General features: G+C 39.2%; 1 protein-coding gene across 1 annotated transcript; it reads right to left on the bottom strand.

The window, feature by feature from the left end:
* Positions 1-766: 766 nt before the first annotated feature.
* On the bottom strand, positions 767-16,992 carry bcl3 (BCL3 transcription coactivator). Its single transcript, XM_084944619.1, has 9 exons — positions 16,006-16,992; positions 15,104-15,224; positions 7,886-7,994; positions 3,786-3,987; positions 3,010-3,098; positions 2,816-2,893; positions 2,313-2,480; positions 1,745-1,844; positions 767-1,656 (listed from the first exon to the last, which is right to left on the bottom strand). The coding sequence occupies exons 1-9, from the start codon at positions 16,475-16,477 to the stop codon at positions 1,424-1,426; spliced, it is 1,572 nt and encodes a 523-aa protein (XP_084800745.1). The 5' UTR covers positions 16,478-16,992; the 3' UTR covers positions 767-1,423.
* Between the last annotated feature and the right edge of the window lie 1,235 nt (positions 16,993-18,227).

Genomic DNA, 18,227 nt, shown 5'->3' with positions numbered 1-18,227 from the left:
TATGAGTTTTTCCCGTTAATATGGTCAAATATATTCATGTCATCCAGAAATCCAAACCAGTATCTGATAGCCTTAAATTTATGCACAAGTCGTATATCTCATATAACAAATACCAGTGTGAATTCTTATTGAGGTTGTTAAAACAGAGAATATGATTTTTACTATTAATCAATATCGCATCCTCTTTGGAGCTAACTATAGATAACAGGCACCCGTTGTTAGCTGGTCTTATGAGTTTCACAAATGCTGTCAGTATGGGAATGGCTCTATTATTACTGGGATATTGCACAGGTGGAGCTTTCCGCACCACAGTTATATTATGTCCAAACAAAAAAGGTGTTATGTTTTTGTCAAAGCTGACAGAGAAAATCTGTGTTATTATAGATGCTGTTGGCAAATTGTTTTTTGTTTTTTGTGTTCTTGGCTATCTTGAGTTATTTTGAAGAGATTTGTATAATCATCTATTTTGCTTTGTGTTTAAACATTGGTGATTTATCTGTAATGTTCAGATGATGCTTTGGCAGCAGTGAGGTGTTTCATTTCCCTCGTGCTACCCTTGCTTATTGTGTTAGGGGTTTGTGGGTGGGCGTAGAGCGGCTTGGTTAAAAAAAGGAAAGTGAAGAGGGGATGGAAACTGTTTTGTCTCACATCCTGTTCTGTCACCTGTGTGCCTGTCATCATACCCCTTTTTAATCTTTTCTTCGTGTTACATAAATACTTGATCACAAAAAGGTTTAAAGTGAATAATAAAGCTAAAGCAAGACATCACATTTTTTATTATATTGTTTTATTATATTTTTATGTTTTATTGTTTTTATTTATAAAAATATCTACTTTTTTTAACATTAAAAAACACATCAACACGCACACTAACAGACATAAGAGGTACAATGCCTGTGCACAGATTATCAAAAGAAAGGAAACCAGGTATTTGACTGTGCAATATATAAGTCTTACAAGGAGACTGCAAACTTAAGAAGTCTTGGTGGCATAATGATGAAGACACTCTTAATGCAATATCCACAGTTCAAGTAAGGCCAGGTACATTTGTTGCATAGCATCATCCCCTCTAATCTGCTAATCAGAAATTAAGACAAAGTGCCTAGAAATACTTTTAAGATGGGACTCTGAGTTCACCGAGCTTTGGTCCGTAGCAGTCGTTTACTCATGTCTGTACATAGTTTTAAAAAATGTTTTTTATGTTCAGTCTTGAATGCATGCAGTGGAATATTTCTACTGATGCATAGTTTTCCAGCAGTGTTTCACTCCCCAGTTTTCAAAGAGTCAGTACAGGACCGGAGTCTCCTTAGAAGCAGCAAGCTAAGCAGGGAGGTTGCAGGCAAGTCTGTCAAGGCATGAAAGCCTGAGAAAGGACACAAACTATGATTGTCCAGGGAAGAAAAATGGGAGGTTTGGCCTAATTTCAGGTGCAGTCCATTCCTGCCCCGCCATCCCATTGGGTGAAGCCCTCTCCAGCATGATGTCGTCTGATTGCTTCCTTGATGCTCGACTGTGTGGACATAGACGCAAGTCTTACTGGACAATAAGTCTGAGATCGTAAAATGGAAGTCTCTGGAGAGTGGGAAGCGTTCTGATGAACAATGTGTGGCGTAGTTGAAGGTGAGCACCCACGACTATGGCTGGGAGATGGGGACCCTAAAGGAGAAGCACAGAGTATAAATTAAATACTGCAACTTTTGTTGTTTCTGTGTGTGAGACAAAAAGACGCTTGAATGCTCCTCACCGTTTTCTGTTAGGTTGCTCTCAACTGGTGAGACTGACATACAGTGCTGATCTTGGACTCTTATTTGCCTGGAGCCTCTTCCTCGTAACACATCTGCTATCTGTAAAACAATTTATAGTTCATTAAAAACTTTGTACGTGACTTAAAATAAGTCTCATAGTGATATACTAAAATAACTAGAGGGAAATGGTGCACTATTCAGGTTTGGCCTCTAGAGGGAACGATACACACATTTACTTCCCATTTTGGCTTCAACTCTTTCTTCCCACTAACCAGAGCTAGGCCAAGTAGGTTTTGCAACTGTTTGTATCTGTTCTGACATAAATTATGTAGCACATAGCTGTGAATTCCCATAGTAAAATCATAGAGAGAGACTGAAAATTTGTACAAATATAAGGAAGTGATTTACTGTTAGATCAGTAACCTTTAGGAGGTTTATTGTTTTCCTGCACAAGAAGCAGGAACATACAACCATAAAACAGAATAAAAGGAACAACACTGTATCAATGGAATTTCAGCAATGTCCATTATATTTATTGTTTTTCCTCTTTGTCATCGCCTCACTCACTTTTTTGTTCTTGGCCACCATCACTGGGGTGTCATTGTGGTAGTTCTTGAGGCTACTGTCAGCTCCACTCTTCAGCAGCAGCCGCACTGTCTCCACCTGACCTCGGCCACAAGCGCTGTGTAGGGCCGTGTTCCCACTATATGACTGGCTGTTGACATCACATCTATTCTGCAACAGAAAATCACCAGAAAATGATTCATAAAGGAAGCCAGAGTAGATGTCGGTAACTTAGAAAATGAAACAAGAGATAATGTCCCAAAGAGGGTGAGTGCAGTCTGTGATGAAGAAAGGAGAAAAGATTCACATATACAGCATAGCTGCTAAACTCTAAAAAAAAAAAGAAAAACTACAATTATATTACAATACTTTAAAAAGGACCCTAAGAAGAAAAAGAAATACAAAACTATGCACTGATAATGAGGTGGAAAGAGAAATGCAGAATTATTTAACTCTGCTGAGTCACAACCCTTCTCTCCCCTCTTCTACCCACACAAATTCATTACCTCAATGAGGAAGTGGACCATGTCTGCATTATTGCTCTCCACAGCATGCATGAGAGGACTCTGGCCACTTTTGATGTCCTGATTAGAGAGAAAAAAAAGCACCATGGGAAAAGTCAGAGAATGCAGAGCGGAAATGTAAAAAAGCCATGATGCTGTGAAACCCACAGTGCTGAGTCGGTACAACAGGGACTGACCATAGCATTGATGTCAGCTCCAGCATCCAGTAACATTCTTGCCAAATCCTTACGGCCCTGCAGAACAGCCAGATGGAGAGGGCTCAAACCTAAGAATAATTTAAAAAAAGGAAAAGCCTGCATTTTATATTCATGTTCAGATCTTTTACACATTGAAAAAACAGATATCAGTTACAGAGGTACAAATAAATGTCTTCAAAGCTGCTTGGAGATTTGGCAATGCGACACTACACTGACACCAGACCACAAAGGAAGGAAATGTCCTCTTCCCACCCACACACCCAAAACAACCAACCCAACCCATACCTGAGGGTGGCTTTACATTTTTCATACCCACCAACAGACTGTTAAGGAAGTTAAGGAGATTATAAGAATAGGTGTATTCACTGTAGTAATGTAGTAATGCAATTTTCTTTTCATAGCGCTTTCAGTCTGGAAACTGTGTCAGCGGTTTTTAATTCACTTCACCTGGTTGTGCACATGTTTCAACTGATAGATGTAAATGTAAACTGGGTCACAAATACAGGGGGCATGTGACAAAAACAACAACAACAAAAATAAACAGAAAATATATCAGGAAGTATAATTTAATTGCTAGCCAACCATGTTTAATTTGATATTTTATGAATCAGTTAAACTAAATCAAAAATTATAATAATCTGAGATAAAAAATTCTTGCAAATAATTACAGGCTTTATCACACTTAGTGAGAGCTAAAGAGGTGTAAGCAACCCTTTTAGTGTAATACATGCCAAGAAGTATCTTTAGTAACTCACCATCAAAATTTCGGATCTCAAGGCAGGTGGCAGATGATGGCATAGAAAGCACTGCAGACAGGCAATCCCGCTGGTCATATTCACAGCAGAGGTGGAGCGCTGTTTGCCCATTACGGTCCAAGGCTGCAGGGTCAGCCCCTGCTTTCAACAAAGCTTCCACCATGTTTGCCTGCTTAGTTATCACTGCCAGATGAAGGGGAGTCTGAGGGGGAATAACAACAAAAATTATAGTTTAAACAAGCCAGATATATCACGGCTGATAACCATAAAGATGCAGTGCAGTGTTTCTCAAGCTTTTGGTTTTTTCACAAAGCCCACAAACAAGGGAAATACATACTTGACATAAAAAGGCACAGTGTTTACTTTGGCTAATTTACGATAACTATTATTGTCAGTGAAGTTAAGTAAGAATGCGGTGTTTTCTTGTAAAGGCCTCTGTTTACTTATAACCTGTTCAACAGGTTAAAGGTCAAAGAGACACAAAAAAAAAAGAAACAGTGCTTGCAAGAACACATCAACACCTAGAAGAAACACACAATGGCCATGAGCTGTGTATTCCTAGATTTACACAAATACACTCACTAAATACACAAAGTGCAAAGTTTTCAGCACTTAAATTAATATATCTTACAGAACAAACACTGTCAACAAGAGTAGAAGCATCAGACTTTGTGATTAACAGAAAATGAGGAAGAACCTGTTCTGAACCGCAGTCGACAATGCCGGGAAAAGCAAAAGTCACTGTTCACCAGGTGTTTGCCTGGATGAATATTGTAAGCACTGACAAAAATCCTTTTAGCAATCTAGGATGTTCCTGTGGGTGAGGTCACCATGTATCATCCTGTTTATATTATGTCAACTACGGCTCGGGAGGGCGCAGGCAACCTGGGGTTCATTAAGCAATCCTTAGTTTATAGTTCAGTCATAAAGGGAAGTATTTAAACCTGGACTTTTTTAGCTGCTATTCTAGTTACACAATAAATGCAGCAAGTAGGAACGGACTGCTTCTCCAAGTTTCACTTTTGCTGTGTTACTACTAACGTGTGTGTGTGTGTGCGTGTGTGTCTGTGCACCGAGAGTTCGTTCCAGTAAAGACTATTAAAGTAGGTAGGGTAGCAGTGGGAGAACATCTTTGTGGAATTCCTCCAATGTGTCAATGCAACTTCCCTGAATCCTATGACTCACAAACATGCATAAGTACACAGTCATGTACACAATCATGTTCCCTGAAAGATTTCCAGTATTTGAACTTTCTGCTATAAACATTTACTATAGAACAATATTATGAAATGCTACCATACTATTAACTTTTCCCAAACGCCATTAAGGACATGTCTTAAATCCCTTTCGATATTACTTTACCACTAAGGCCTTTTATGGCCTTTAATATAGACCCCCTTAGATCTGGCAGGCTCTGGCTTTGGCTTCCTGTAATAGATTTCACAGTGACTAAACTAAATTTCAGCCAAGATAAGAGGAAAGGTAGGAAGGGAATGAAGGGGTAGAGAACAAGGGAAAAAAAAACGGAAGTGGCAGAGGGGAGTCCAGGGGAAAGACAGGATAACAAGGGAAAATCCCTTCTCTTTCCCTTGGGTCTGTCCTCATAGGCTTACATTCCCGAAAGATGAGTGGATCATCATGGATGAGGTAAAAAGATGACAGCAGTAGAGGTTTGGAGGCATGAAAAACAACCCCAGGCAGTTCAAAACAAGGGGAAGGCAGCACAAAGCGCCAAAGACTTGTCTTCTGCTGTGAGCACAAGAGGGTAAAGCCAGGCCTATTGCACAAATAAACATCACATGCTTACGTCAGTGTTGTTGACAGTTACACTGATAGGATCAGTCAGTTCATCAACTATGGTTAGAAACCAAATTCTATAACCAAAGATATATGCAGTGAGAGATATAAAAAAAGAGAGCGAGAGACTGAGGGAGATAGAGAAACAACACAAGCGAGACAGAGAGAGAGAGGCACGCGCATGAAGGGAAAGTCCCTGTAAACTACCCTCTGAACCTCACTGCAAGGTATGTTGAGAAACAGCCCAAAGCAAGGCGGGGGGGAGGGAGGGGTCATGTGACTTCTCGGAACGAGGACACTAAAGTACACACAAACGCACACGGATGCCTTGTTTGTGCACACACATGCACACACGCTCACACTGAAAAATAAAATGGCATACCACCAACGTACCATAAACAAAAAGAAAACAATTATTCAATTGTTAAACTGCCAACTGCATACTGCACTGTAACGGTAACACGTCCACATGTTAGTCTCTGTTCTAATCCACATGTCAGTCAGTGCACGTTTTAGTGTGGGTGGCCCCAAAGGATTTAGTCCCCAAACCCCACAGTGTCAGCATCACGCTACATTATCCGCTGTCATAAGAGAAGCAAAAGTTTACTATTGTAGTATGTGTTTGTGTAGCTGATAGCATGTGGGAGTATCAAACAGCTGTCTCTATACTATTGTTGTAGTTCTGGGAGTGGAAGGCAAATCATGCCGTGACACTTGCACTGCTCTTCAGTTACAATACTGATAGTAACACTCTGTCAAAATGTTCCATATGCAAAACCACAGAAACTCAGGATTTGTCATCATTGGATAAGTTGTATTTTAATTGTGCCTGGTTTTTTTTTTTGTATTAGAAAATGGCCTGTGTCTTCTGGACTACGAAGTGAACTCGGTGTTTTTAAAATTTAAAAAGTTCCCTACCTTCATGTTGATAAGTTTATTCATTGTGCCTGGTTTTCAGTCAAAACCACACAATCTGGTAGGCAAATGACTGTGGCGGGACCTATGCCTGTAAATCTCCCTTTTTGGTTATAACTGTGTATGACTTCAAATGTGAGTGTGTATGTGCATGTATGTGTGTGTGAGTGTGTGTATTGCGTGCATGCATTTTCATACATAGGGCAAACACAGGATATCATAAAACCTATGCTGTCAAGCCTCAGCGATGAGGAGAGACAACAACTGATGATAGCACAAGCATTATTTCTGGTAAGCTTGCCTGTGGCGTTCTATGTGGTGTGAAACCCCACACTTGAGAACAAACTCCAGACTTGAGAACTGAAGCTCTGAAAAAGCTTGGTTGCTTTTCTATTGAGGAATGGAAAAGAGAAAGCCAGCAGAAATCAGGAGACAACAAAGGAGAAAAGAATGTTGAACTGTTGGCTTGGCACCAGTGCCTGGGACAGCCCTGGATTGGGAAACACTTAAAAGCAACTCCATATACACAATCCCAATAAAACATGTTGATAGAGTAAGTAGGGAGTTGCACTGCGCCATCATTTTTCTTGGGAAAAGTCACCCTAGTGAAACTGCATTGGATCTATTTGTCAGTTTTTCACATTAAAAATCCAAAATTGCCCTGCACAAATTAAAACATGTGCAAAATACAAGTTTAAAAGGCGCTTTTGAAAATTTTACTGTGTAATTTTGCATATGAACATTTTTTTTACTTAAGGTAAACACACTAGGTATCAGTGTAAGGTTTCTGGGAGTTAGTGTGAGTCATTTTTGTGCCAATTAATCATATTGGCTTTCTTCTTTCTGAATTTCACAACATGGTAAATCCTATATGTAAACACTGAAAAATCCCTTGCTACATATACAGAAAGTGACCACTAGAAAACCATGTGCAAAATACAGAACACTGGAAATCACACATAGTCCTTCCCAGAATGTGCATGGCTTTGGCTTGTGGCAAGTACAGGTGGAGAAACCGGGAAGGGTGAATTCCACTGCACAACCCTCAGCTGCCATGACCGTAAGTGTGTGATAATGCACTGCAAGGCAAGGAGGAAACCAGTTCACTTCCTCTTTCTTTCTTTTCCATGTAAGTGTTATCAGAAGGGTGAGACGGGGAAATATATTGTGCATGCTGAGGCTGTTTTACATGCTAAGCTTTTTCTGCAAGTGTGCACATGTCCACACATACCAACAGCTCCATAATCAGCAAAGATTCTTCGCTTTAAACTATTTAAATTTCTTTGCAAAACCCTATGACTATAAAAGCTCTGTCTCCTGGCAATTAATGGTCAGAACTGTGTGCATGTGTATATTTGTCAGTAGCTTTATCAATGCATCTGTTTTACCTGACGGAGATTGTTGTAGATATCAACGTCTTTATGACCCAACACCAAGAGCTGGATGAGATTGTAGACTATGGCCAATGCTCCCTGGACCACGGCTATGTGGAGAGCTCTGTGAAGGACACATGCACACAAAAAATTGACACAGTCAACAAGTGTTGCATTTTCAAATTGGATTTAACACAACCTATTTCTCATTTTCAACCTGATTATCATTGATCAAACCCATAAAAGCTAATCTCTTTTCAACCAAATCCAAATCCCAATCCCAAAACCCCTTCATGGCTGAAAAAGTGGTACATGTAACTCTTCACTATTTCCCCAATATGAATCAATATATGTACATATATGGGAATTAGTGTGTGCCTCATTCCTGACCTCTTGTCAGAAACCTGCAACCACTCTCCCTCTGCATCTGTGAGTCTCACTCACTCACTCACTCACTCACAAATTATTGTGCTAAATAAAAGAAGGCAGCACATGCGCACAACCCACAATATTAGTCAGGAGAAGAAAATAATTTAATTTTTTTTAAATTGCAGGAAGTGTATTGGATAGCGTATAACAAGTTGTTGCAGACGATAAAGTTCTCGTCAAACCAAAGGTATTTACTTGTTAGGAAACATACTGTTGGGCATAATGCAACATGTGTAAAGTAATGAGTTATAGTCAACTCCAGAAGCATTTCCAGAGATGGAGCATAGGGATACACAGACACACACATGAGCAAAGACTTGTTCCAAATTACCAAGCCTGACAAGTTAGTCTCGCTCTGCAAGCTGACAGAACTGTTTTCTTTTATTTCATTTTCTTACTGTAAAACCTGGGCTCTCAGTATTGACTCCAAAGCAAAAATGCTCAGCCACGTTCATGAATGCTTGCTTTGTTTATAACACTGTATGTCCTCTAGTATATAAAACAATACCTTTTGGATAGGTTAACAAGATTAAACTGCAAAACTACTGTGTGATTATGTGCTTGCATGAGTAATGGCAGTTCTTTACATCATATACAGAATTAACCTTTAAAATTAATGCATCCCCATCATAAACAACTTAAAACAACAAGTGGAAATGGAACAATAGCGAGCCTGGCTGAGTCTTTATTAGAAGCCACCTAGTAGAACTTACACACTAAAGCACAATGAAGCTTTGTTCACACATGGCCTATTGAAGAAGTAGGAGAACCAGGTCACCAGACTATTACTTGTGCTATTGTCAGACTGTCACAAGTATATATATCACATGAACTTTAGACAGGAAGCTGGCAGTTTTAAAGTCCAATCCACTTATAAATGACAACTGAATTCTCCATGCATCGTCCTCAGGTAAAAGTTCATAACTTCTGTGCAAGTGTAAAAACACCTTAATTAACACGTAGCATGTAAAAACGAAAAACAACAGCTGTGGTTTTGCTAAAGCGATGTGCCAGACTAAGTCAGTGCCTGGAAAAACGTCTTAGATGGTTGCCCGGCAACTTTACTGTGGCAACAAACTTTTTGTTTGTTTTATTTTAACATGTACAGCACATTTACATATAGATTAAATGACTGAGACATAGCATCTTCATTATTGTACTTTTTAATTGTTTTCTCCCTGTCGTTAGCATGTATGCTAAACTAAGCTAACCTCCGATAACCTAAGAAGGGGGCGATTATTTTGTGGCCTTTAAACTTAACATGTGGAGGACTAAAGTTTGTTTTTTGATCAAAATCAGCCAATTCTGCTTGATCACTTGATATAAGTTATAACACTGAAAGTTGCACTGACAAGTTCAGTAGATGTACAGCACTGACTCACAGTTCCTTTATCACACAACCTTATCAAGAAACCACTGTCTGTGATCTATACATGAAGCAAACGAACAAACACAGGGCAGGGTTTGGGACAGGGAAGGGCAGGAAACTGATTGGTGGTGCAGAGGCATGTTGTAGAAAACAGTTTATCAGTTTTCACATTTTTCTTTTTTTGCTCTATCAGAAGAAGCAGCTTCCAGTAAGACCCAGACAAGTTTTATGTCACTTCCTGTTGTCACTAACAAAGACAGCATTCTTTTTCCTCTATCTTGGTCTATGTGCACTGAAATCTAGTTATTAAGCCGTATGGTTTCTGACAGGGGCTTTCTTTAGTTTTGCTCAATCAGCTTCAACAGATAAGTCATAATCAGACATACAGTGCAATTATGCAACAGGAAACAGAGACAGTTCTTTAGAATAAGTCAAAAGTACCTTTGAAGGCAATATGAGGTCAAAAAAATAAGTTCATATAATGACAAAAGCACTTGCAACACTTTGCAACACTCTCAGTTACGTGAGATGTGTCCCAGTGACACAAAGTTAAGTTAAAGAAGAGTCACGCTTGGAAAAAAACTGCTTAAACTGATTACAATTTTCTACATTACATACTACATATTAAGATTTCCCCAGTATTATTATTTTTTAAATCTGTGTTCTGGCATTTAAGGGTCATAAATATTCCTTCAAAGTGTGTTCTGTAACCAACATTCACTTGGCAGTTGCAGGAAATTTGTGTGTGTGTGTGTGTGTGTGTGTGTGTGTGTGTGTGTGTGCACTAAAAGAATGCAAAATAAATGCAAAAAGTAGATAAACCATCTGTGCATATGTATATGCATGCTTAATTCTAAAAGCCACGCTTAAGCAAGGCTTCTTGATTATACAGCATAAGTTAAACAAAACAAATGTTCTCTGTGCAAGAGTAGTTTTCAAGTGTGACTGCAATAAACAATTTTGTATGTCAAGTGTGCAGGGCGGTTCTTCCCTCAGCAGATCCCTGTTCCTGTAACTAAGCTCAGCAAAGTGAAGAAATCTGCATCAACAAAGGTTTGGTTATATTTACTGTACATGTTATTGGCTACCCATAACTAGCTTTAAAAAGCACCTGCAGTGTCTCCACAATAAACACTACAGTAAAGGAGATAATCATTCATGGCACAGTATACCTGGTCTCAAACATAGTGACAGGCAATTCATATATGACTTTAGCAGGGTTTTGTGATTCTGAGCCCTGAGAAAAGTGTGAAAACTAGATTTATTTTTGGATCATTCATGAATAACCCTTAACAAACTTAATATTCAGATCCTTTGCCTCCATGTATGCCTATTATCATTCTGTTTATCTTGCTCAGCCCTTTTATATCATCATCTATGTGTCTCTTTTCTCTTAAGATGAAACTGCACTGTTTCTTGTTCCTGGAAGTGGGGCAGACCACAGCCCCAGATAACCCCAGGCCCAGCAGCCCTGACGCACACAGGAGTCCCAAGCTTAACACAGATGGTAACTGTGTGTATGTGAGAGAGAGAGAGAGAGAGAGAGAGAGAGAGAGAGAGAGAGAGAGAGAGAGAGAAGGCATGTGGTATCCTGTTTGGTATGGAGGGTGAGAGTGCAGCCAGACTGAATGATCAGACTGAAGCCTAACATTTCCTGTGGTCTGTGGACCAGCTGAGCAATGAGATGATGTGTCAGTTTGAACGTGTAGTAAACAAAAGAGAAGCAGAGTCACACCACAGTCCAGTTAACAAGAAATGACGACTTACTTCACATCCTACTGTGCTCGTCATTAACAATTATACTACTTTCAGTCTATGATGGTGCAAATATATTTACGTGGGAACTTTGATGAGCAAGTAGTTTATTATTTAAAAATATACTGTTTGTCATTGCATCCACTAGAGCAAGTTAAAAACTTTACTATGCAAAGAAAAAGCAGTTCTGGCCTGACTCACATTTTAAATCCTTTAATCGTGGATGGATGCAAGTTAAAGAGGAGAAATACTAGCTGTTAGAGTTCAATCAAAAGCACTCATAATTGTATAAGATCTTGAACTTTCATATATGTGGAGGCACCATCAGTGCCAACTAATGTAAAATGGCTTTACAGGACTATCCAAAAGTCTTGAGCCACCAGAGACAGTAGTCTTCAATAATAGTTCTCCAGATTTTCTGAAGGTCTTTCAAAGTTTTTATATGTTTCTATATGTCCTCAACCAGAAAAGGCCTTGGATGGATGGACTGGTTATATTAACAAAAGTGATCCTTCACATGCAGGTGATAAGTGATTCAGTCTTATCATTTTTGTGGACTTTCAAGATTAAGTGCAAGTTAGTGTTCTCAAGACCATCTCACCATTACAAAAAAAGAGAAAGAAAACAGAAATTCCAGTTTAGAGTTTTTCAACTGATAAACTTACATCTAAACACAACTCAAATATCCATGCTCCCAGAGGACAAACCTAATAATTTTCAAGTTTTCATCTAATCAAACTTAAATGTGTCAGTTTAAACCTATGCACTGAATGGATGCAAGCTGATAAAGCTGAATAAATGCAGTTTGAATAAGAGCATTGCTAAGCTATGTATGTCATGGTATGTAACTATGTAACTGACTGACTGGAAGTATGCATGTAGGAGCTGTAAGTAAATCAACAGTTTTGCACATCTTCCATTGAAATGACAGGGTAACAGAACAGAAAAGAGGAGTGAGAGAGAGAGTGAGAAAGAGAGAGAGAGAGAGAGAGAGAGAGAGAGAGAGATGAACCTGATAGAAAGAAAGCGGTAAATGAGGAAGTCAAGAGCGGATGTTTGGGTTTTTTGAGCCCATTCATTTAAAAAACACAGAGAAGAAAAGAGAGAGACAGAGACACCTGAGAAAAACCACAACAGTTTTTTTAAAACTGAGCACTCACTGGTTTTCCCGAAACTAAGGGGCTCAGAGGCGCTGAGAACAAATCCCATTGACGTAAAAGCAGGCGCATGCTCACCATCAAACACATTATGTATACACGCACATACATACACACACACACAAACACACACTCACACTCATATGCATACAGTGTGAAAAACGAGAGGGTGCTGTAAATGTTTCTTTCTGAAGAATTCACACAAAATTTTAAACAACCACAAAGCAACAAGAAGGTAACCGATGCCTGCGAAAGCAAGGGGACTAGGTGTTGTGTAAGGTTTCTGCACTTAATCTGTCTTGCACCGAGTTTCTGCTAATGAGACAGACTTTTGATTTGCATTATGCCTACACAGCAAGTTTAGTGTACAACTGTGAGGTGCACAAGTGGAGATAAAAAAAATAAAATCAGAGCACAGCTAAGATGTCAAAGGCGGTTTAAAAAAAACAAAACTTACTTTAATAGAATATAAAATAAAAACTGTTGTTTTTAAAGCTTTTTTTGATCTGAGACATGCATTCATCTACTTCCGTGGAACCATCTGTTAAAGATGGATATGTCATTGCAGTTACAAAGCAAATATGAGATAATAAGCAGCTGTAAGATACCACGGGACTTAACTTGTGGCTCGGCTAAATATTGGTCATCATGAGGTTTGGTTTTTTTTGAGTGAATGCAAATGATGATGATACTTTTTGAAACTGCATGATCAAAGTGCCAATAAATTCTTGGACATGCTTTACTTTCGGTCACATGATTCTTTGTGTCTTTGTATGAATTTCTGTAGTTTATTAGTGTGTGGGTGGTAGCTTTAGACAAAGTAAAGTAACCATGCGTTAAAGTTTAATATTTGCATTCATGTGGTCTCAAAAACTCCTCTGGTGCCCTGTGTATTCTCACTACCACCACCTCACGCCTCGAGGGACCAGTCAGCTGACTCTGGATTGTTCAACATGTGAATACCAACAAATCACTCTCAGTCTAGATCTATAGTATAGCTTCCAGGTTAGTATGTTAGGTATGTTAAATCTCAATAAGTCCTTATCAGCAGTGAACCAGTTTTTCTTACATGAAGTGAAAATGCAGTCAATAATGGGAGGGCACACTGACTGACTGTACCTACTCAGTATGCACAGTCAGGTGAGTCATGGAGATCAAATAAACAAAGAATGCTACTGATATCTCATGTCCAGATTGTGCAACAGCAGAAGTTTTGTCTTCGACAGCAGGACATTGACATTAATGTTGTTTGGGTTGTTCCTCGTAAATCACTTGCACTGACATCTTATTGAAGTGAACAGTTTTCCTTGAGAACTTAGTTTAGACTTAAAAATGTGAAAGCAATAGTAATGATCAGACTGCACGTTTTCATCACAAGGGCCTTTCGATTTTTGGTAAGAAGTTGTGATACATGATTAATGTTGGAAAGCTTTCTAATAAAAAACACTTTGATATATAATACAGTAGGAATAATATGACTGCACAATTCCATGCAGCTGCTTTAGTTTCAGGGGTATCGTCGCATTACGAAGGGTGACTGGGAAAGTTGAATCAAACAAAAGCATCATTAACTGCATATGGTTTTCCTACGGTGAAAATCAAAACGTCTGTTGTGAAACTGGATTAGGATGCATACTCATACACCTATATACACTGGAAATCACATTGAGATAATGGGATATGTGTGAAACCTATAGCTTAAACATAATCACTTGCTATCATTTGCATGTTTGAATCAAGAGGCGTGGTCAGGAGCTGAAAAATGAACCCAACATGTACATGCATGTTAGTTGACTTAGCTATTTTAAGTTAAGTCAACTCATATTGACTCCCATATGTATGTGATATACCCACACGCTTTCCTAACCAAGCTAGCCAAGTGGCACTGTAAAGTTAACTCTCCATGTCCTTTTTATATCTATAGAAACTTTTTGCTCCCAAAAGACCACCATCATGAAGCTAAAGTTGCAATCATTATACCATGGCCATCTTTTACATACAGTTTGTGGTTTTAATGTTCATGGTGTTGAGGATGAGTCTGAACTTGTTGCATATGTCCTTCTATTTACTGTCACTGGCCATGTTATACGATTTAAAAATGACAATATGAGTCAGATTTAAACTTTACATTTTTTTGTAACAATAAACTTTTTTTGACAAAGTTTAAGCCGAGTGCGACTTTCATATCTGGCAATTGATGAGTCACCACTTCTGAGAAGTTGGGATTGACTTGAATCTCAGACTCATACTGTACAGTAGACCTCAATTTTCAAACCATCATCCTCTTAGAAGTCCCTCTAATGAAAATTTCTTGAAGTGAAATGATTGTTCTGAATTTTCAAATCCATAAAATGTGCCAAGTTATGACTTTCAAAATGACAAATAACACAATCATGCACAAGGTGGATGAATCATCTTTTAAGTTTACTATATACACCAGTTACTTGGATGGATGGATGGATTGATTGTATATCATAAAGTGACACCCAAATATCAGAATGAAAAAGAAAATAATCAACATACGTATCTCCATCTTCATCTTGTCTTGTTGCTTGAGCGATACCAGCCAGGACGTTTTCAGTTTGGTGGGCCACAACATTATTTGGCTCTGAGAGATGAGGCAGGCAGAACACTGGGTAATGACCTAAGCAGGGATGACACAGAATGAGAAATAGAAACGATGAGAAAGAGAAATAAAAAGAAGTTAGCAGGGAGAGAGAAAGAAAAGAGAAATGATGAAGATATAAATGAATAATTATAAAAGCTCCTGGCAAGCAAGTGATTTCTGTAATAAGGAAGTGGATAAGTTACAAGTCATATACTGTAAACATGAGTGTGCTGTATTCAGTTATAAACTGACCCAGTGAGCTACTTTTATTCATGCAGTGAACACACTAATGAGGGGTACAGTAGGTTTAAAATAGCTTAGTGGGCATTTTCAGCAGCAGTAGCTTCTCTATGGTCTCTGACTTCACTGTCTTTTCTGCCACAATGTCACACTGGCAGAGAAAACCACTAAAGAAAGGGGAGGAGGAGCTGTCTGTTGCCACAGTTTTAAAAATCAAAACAGCATTAGCAGGTAATGCCCTGTAATACCACAAAAAATGATGTGCCCCAACATGTAGTGCCTTGCTCTGTCCTCCAAACCTACATTTTGTCAGCTAGTCTGATCATTTTACCCACAGGCTGCTATTTCACGTATTATTGGTTAAACCAAACAAATATTCAATGCGTTTTTCTTTGGAGAACAGTGAAATCAAAACTTCAGATGGTAATTTTACAGACATCTCATGGTCTCATAGTCTCATGGTCCAATTCTTACTTTGGGGTTTAAACACTTACAATATTTAAAAACAAAACAAAATAATAAAGCTGTTGCACAACATACTGCAGTATTAGACTTAATGTTGGCCAGCAGGGCTTACCGTAAGGGAAAAAGCATATGGGGTATCCATTTGGAATCTGTCCTTCCAGCTGCCTGGGAGTCACTGGTGCTATGCCGAGTCTTTCCACGGGATCGGCTAAAGTCTTATCTTCCGGAGGAGAAAGTCGGTCTTCTCTTTCTGCTTTAGACGGTGACAGTCTCTTGGTCTCCGGTTCGACAGGAATCGGGCGTTTCCTAAAAGGAAGCTGTGAGGCAGATCTATCCGCTGGACGCTTGCGAGAAGCACTGGTTGGTGAGACCGATACGCCTCTGACCGTGGGGCAGTTTTCATCTAAACTGTCCGCCCCTGTGAACGCCGGAGGTGCAGGTGAACCGCCTGTTACCCGAGCGTCCCTGGAGCCACAGGCTGGAGTCCCCCCGGCGTTCCCACGCACTCGGACATTGGTGCGCAAATCCAGCGGCACTGGGGCAACCGACTTGTGGGTACCGTTCATGGTCATGATCCTTGGCATCAACTGGGAGAGATTCTTCGAGATCTGAAGAAGTTTATTGGAATCAGTCAAAGCAAAGTGAACCGACCGTGCGCAATTCCCATATCCATGAAATCAACTGGACAGCGATCAGACCATCACCCTGTTTCCTTTTGAGTCACTAGTGGGGTTTAGATAAGCGTTCGAATTCAATGACCTGTGGGGGGAAAAACACAAAAATTAAAAATAAAATAGTCTACATGTGAAGAAACGCTAAGAGATAAGGTACTTATGTGTGTCCTAGTGCACCTATGACAAGGTAGAGTGCAGCTGCGCGACTTTCATCTGCTTTTAATGAAGTGTCAGAGCGACACGGTGCTTTCCCTTTAAACCGAAACAAAGCGATTCTACCACTTAACTTTATACTAAGAAAGGCAGGAAAACAGCGACGAATTCATAGCATTCTTGCATTTCCGACTTCTGACATCTGTCTGTTTTGCATGCAAGTTAAAAACATTTAACACCGAATTTCGCAAGAAGTTCATGGCTCGTTGCTTGTTCGGAGACTCTGTGCATAGCAATGTGCAGAACAAACACGGAGGCACTAGTCGACTGTCGATCGACTGTCCAGCACATGATCAATAGGTGACAACTTTTTTCTTTTAAAATAGTTCATTTCAACATTAAATTTGGATTCAATACAAATTTTGATTTGTGAGCAACTTTCAGTTTAGCAAGGTAATCAAAGTATTCATTAAATTACCTTGCAGAAACTACTACTACTAACTACTATCAAAACATGAAAAAAAAAAAACAACCCCTTTCTGTTACAAAGACGAAGTCAAGGAAAAGATGACTTGATGCTAGATTCAAACGTAATAATTTTTTAAGGCTGTCTCAGCCGAGTTTAGAGCAAAATATTTTATTTTGCTAGTGACTGGTCATGAGTAAATAAACGAATAGCCACACTATTAACTGGGAACTACATGAATATTGCTTTGCTTTCTGTCTTTTTTGTTTTTTGTTTTATAATTCAATTCAGGTTCAGCTATATATCCTCAAATCACAACAAATACTGCCCCAAGGAGCCTTAAACCATAGCAATCAGTCAGACACCAACCTCTCAGAGAACAGAACAGGTGAAGGCTCACGCAGGTTCATCCAGTCGTGCAGAAACTTCTAAAAGAAGCATGAACTTCCCTAAGATTTTGTTACTTACCTGTGTATTTGGAAGGCCTATCCATGATTACTTGATGCTGTGAGTTATGGGCTCTTCTGGGCATGCTCTGCACAGCCATGTGGTGGTGGCCAAATGAGACCTTTCAGGGCTAAAGAAAATTAAGCAATATTGGAACTGCAGTTCCTCAAATGACCACTTCAGGCTGACTCCTAAAGAAAGTCAGTCCACATGGACTCCAGTATTAAAGTAACCAGTTTAACAGCACAATTTATTTTAATTAAAGTCCATAATTGTGGTCCTACTATAGCTTTTGGAGCGTTTTTAATGCAATTATCTGACTAGTAATTTGGGTAGTCCTATCCATCCATCTATCCATCCATCCTCTTGTTAGCACTAATAAGTAGGTCTCTATGTCTGCGCCAGGCATCTATATAGTTTGAAAATCAAGCTTGCAAGCTTTTTGACTCTTCTAAATTTTGTGTCATCTAATAAAACAACATTGTGACAGTTATAAAGCAGACCACAAATTAATGTGTGACATCGTTTTGTATGCTGTCTGTGGTGCTGCCCTGCCTGACAAACGCGCTGGCCATACCTTTATAGTTCAATGTC

Source organism: Perissodus microlepis, chromosome 11 (assembly GCF_051167445.1).
Source record: "Perissodus microlepis isolate ML-2025 ecotype Zambia chromosome 11, ASM5116744v1, whole genome shotgun sequence".
NCBI classification, from domain to species: domain Eukaryota; kingdom Metazoa; phylum Chordata; class Actinopteri; order Cichliformes; family Cichlidae; genus Perissodus; species Perissodus microlepis.
This window is presented reverse-complemented; position numbering and strand designations above follow the sequence as displayed.

What these genes read in the sequence shown, in the direction of transcription:
- bcl3 (XM_084944619.1), bottom strand. Translation starts at nt 16,477, where the DNA reads ATGCCAAGGATCATGACCATGAACGGTACCCACAAGTCGGTTGCCCCA. An exon ending in TGGTCCACTTCCTCATTGAG is followed by an intron (nt 2,481 to 2,815) that starts GTAATGAATTTG and finishes TTTCTGTTGCAG; the next exon opens with AATAGATGTGATGTCAACAG. An exon ending in GAGCAACCTAACAGAAAACG is followed by an intron (nt 1,657 to 1,744) that starts GTGAGGAGCATT and finishes CTTCTCCTTTAG; the next exon opens with GGTCCCCATCTCCCAGCCAT.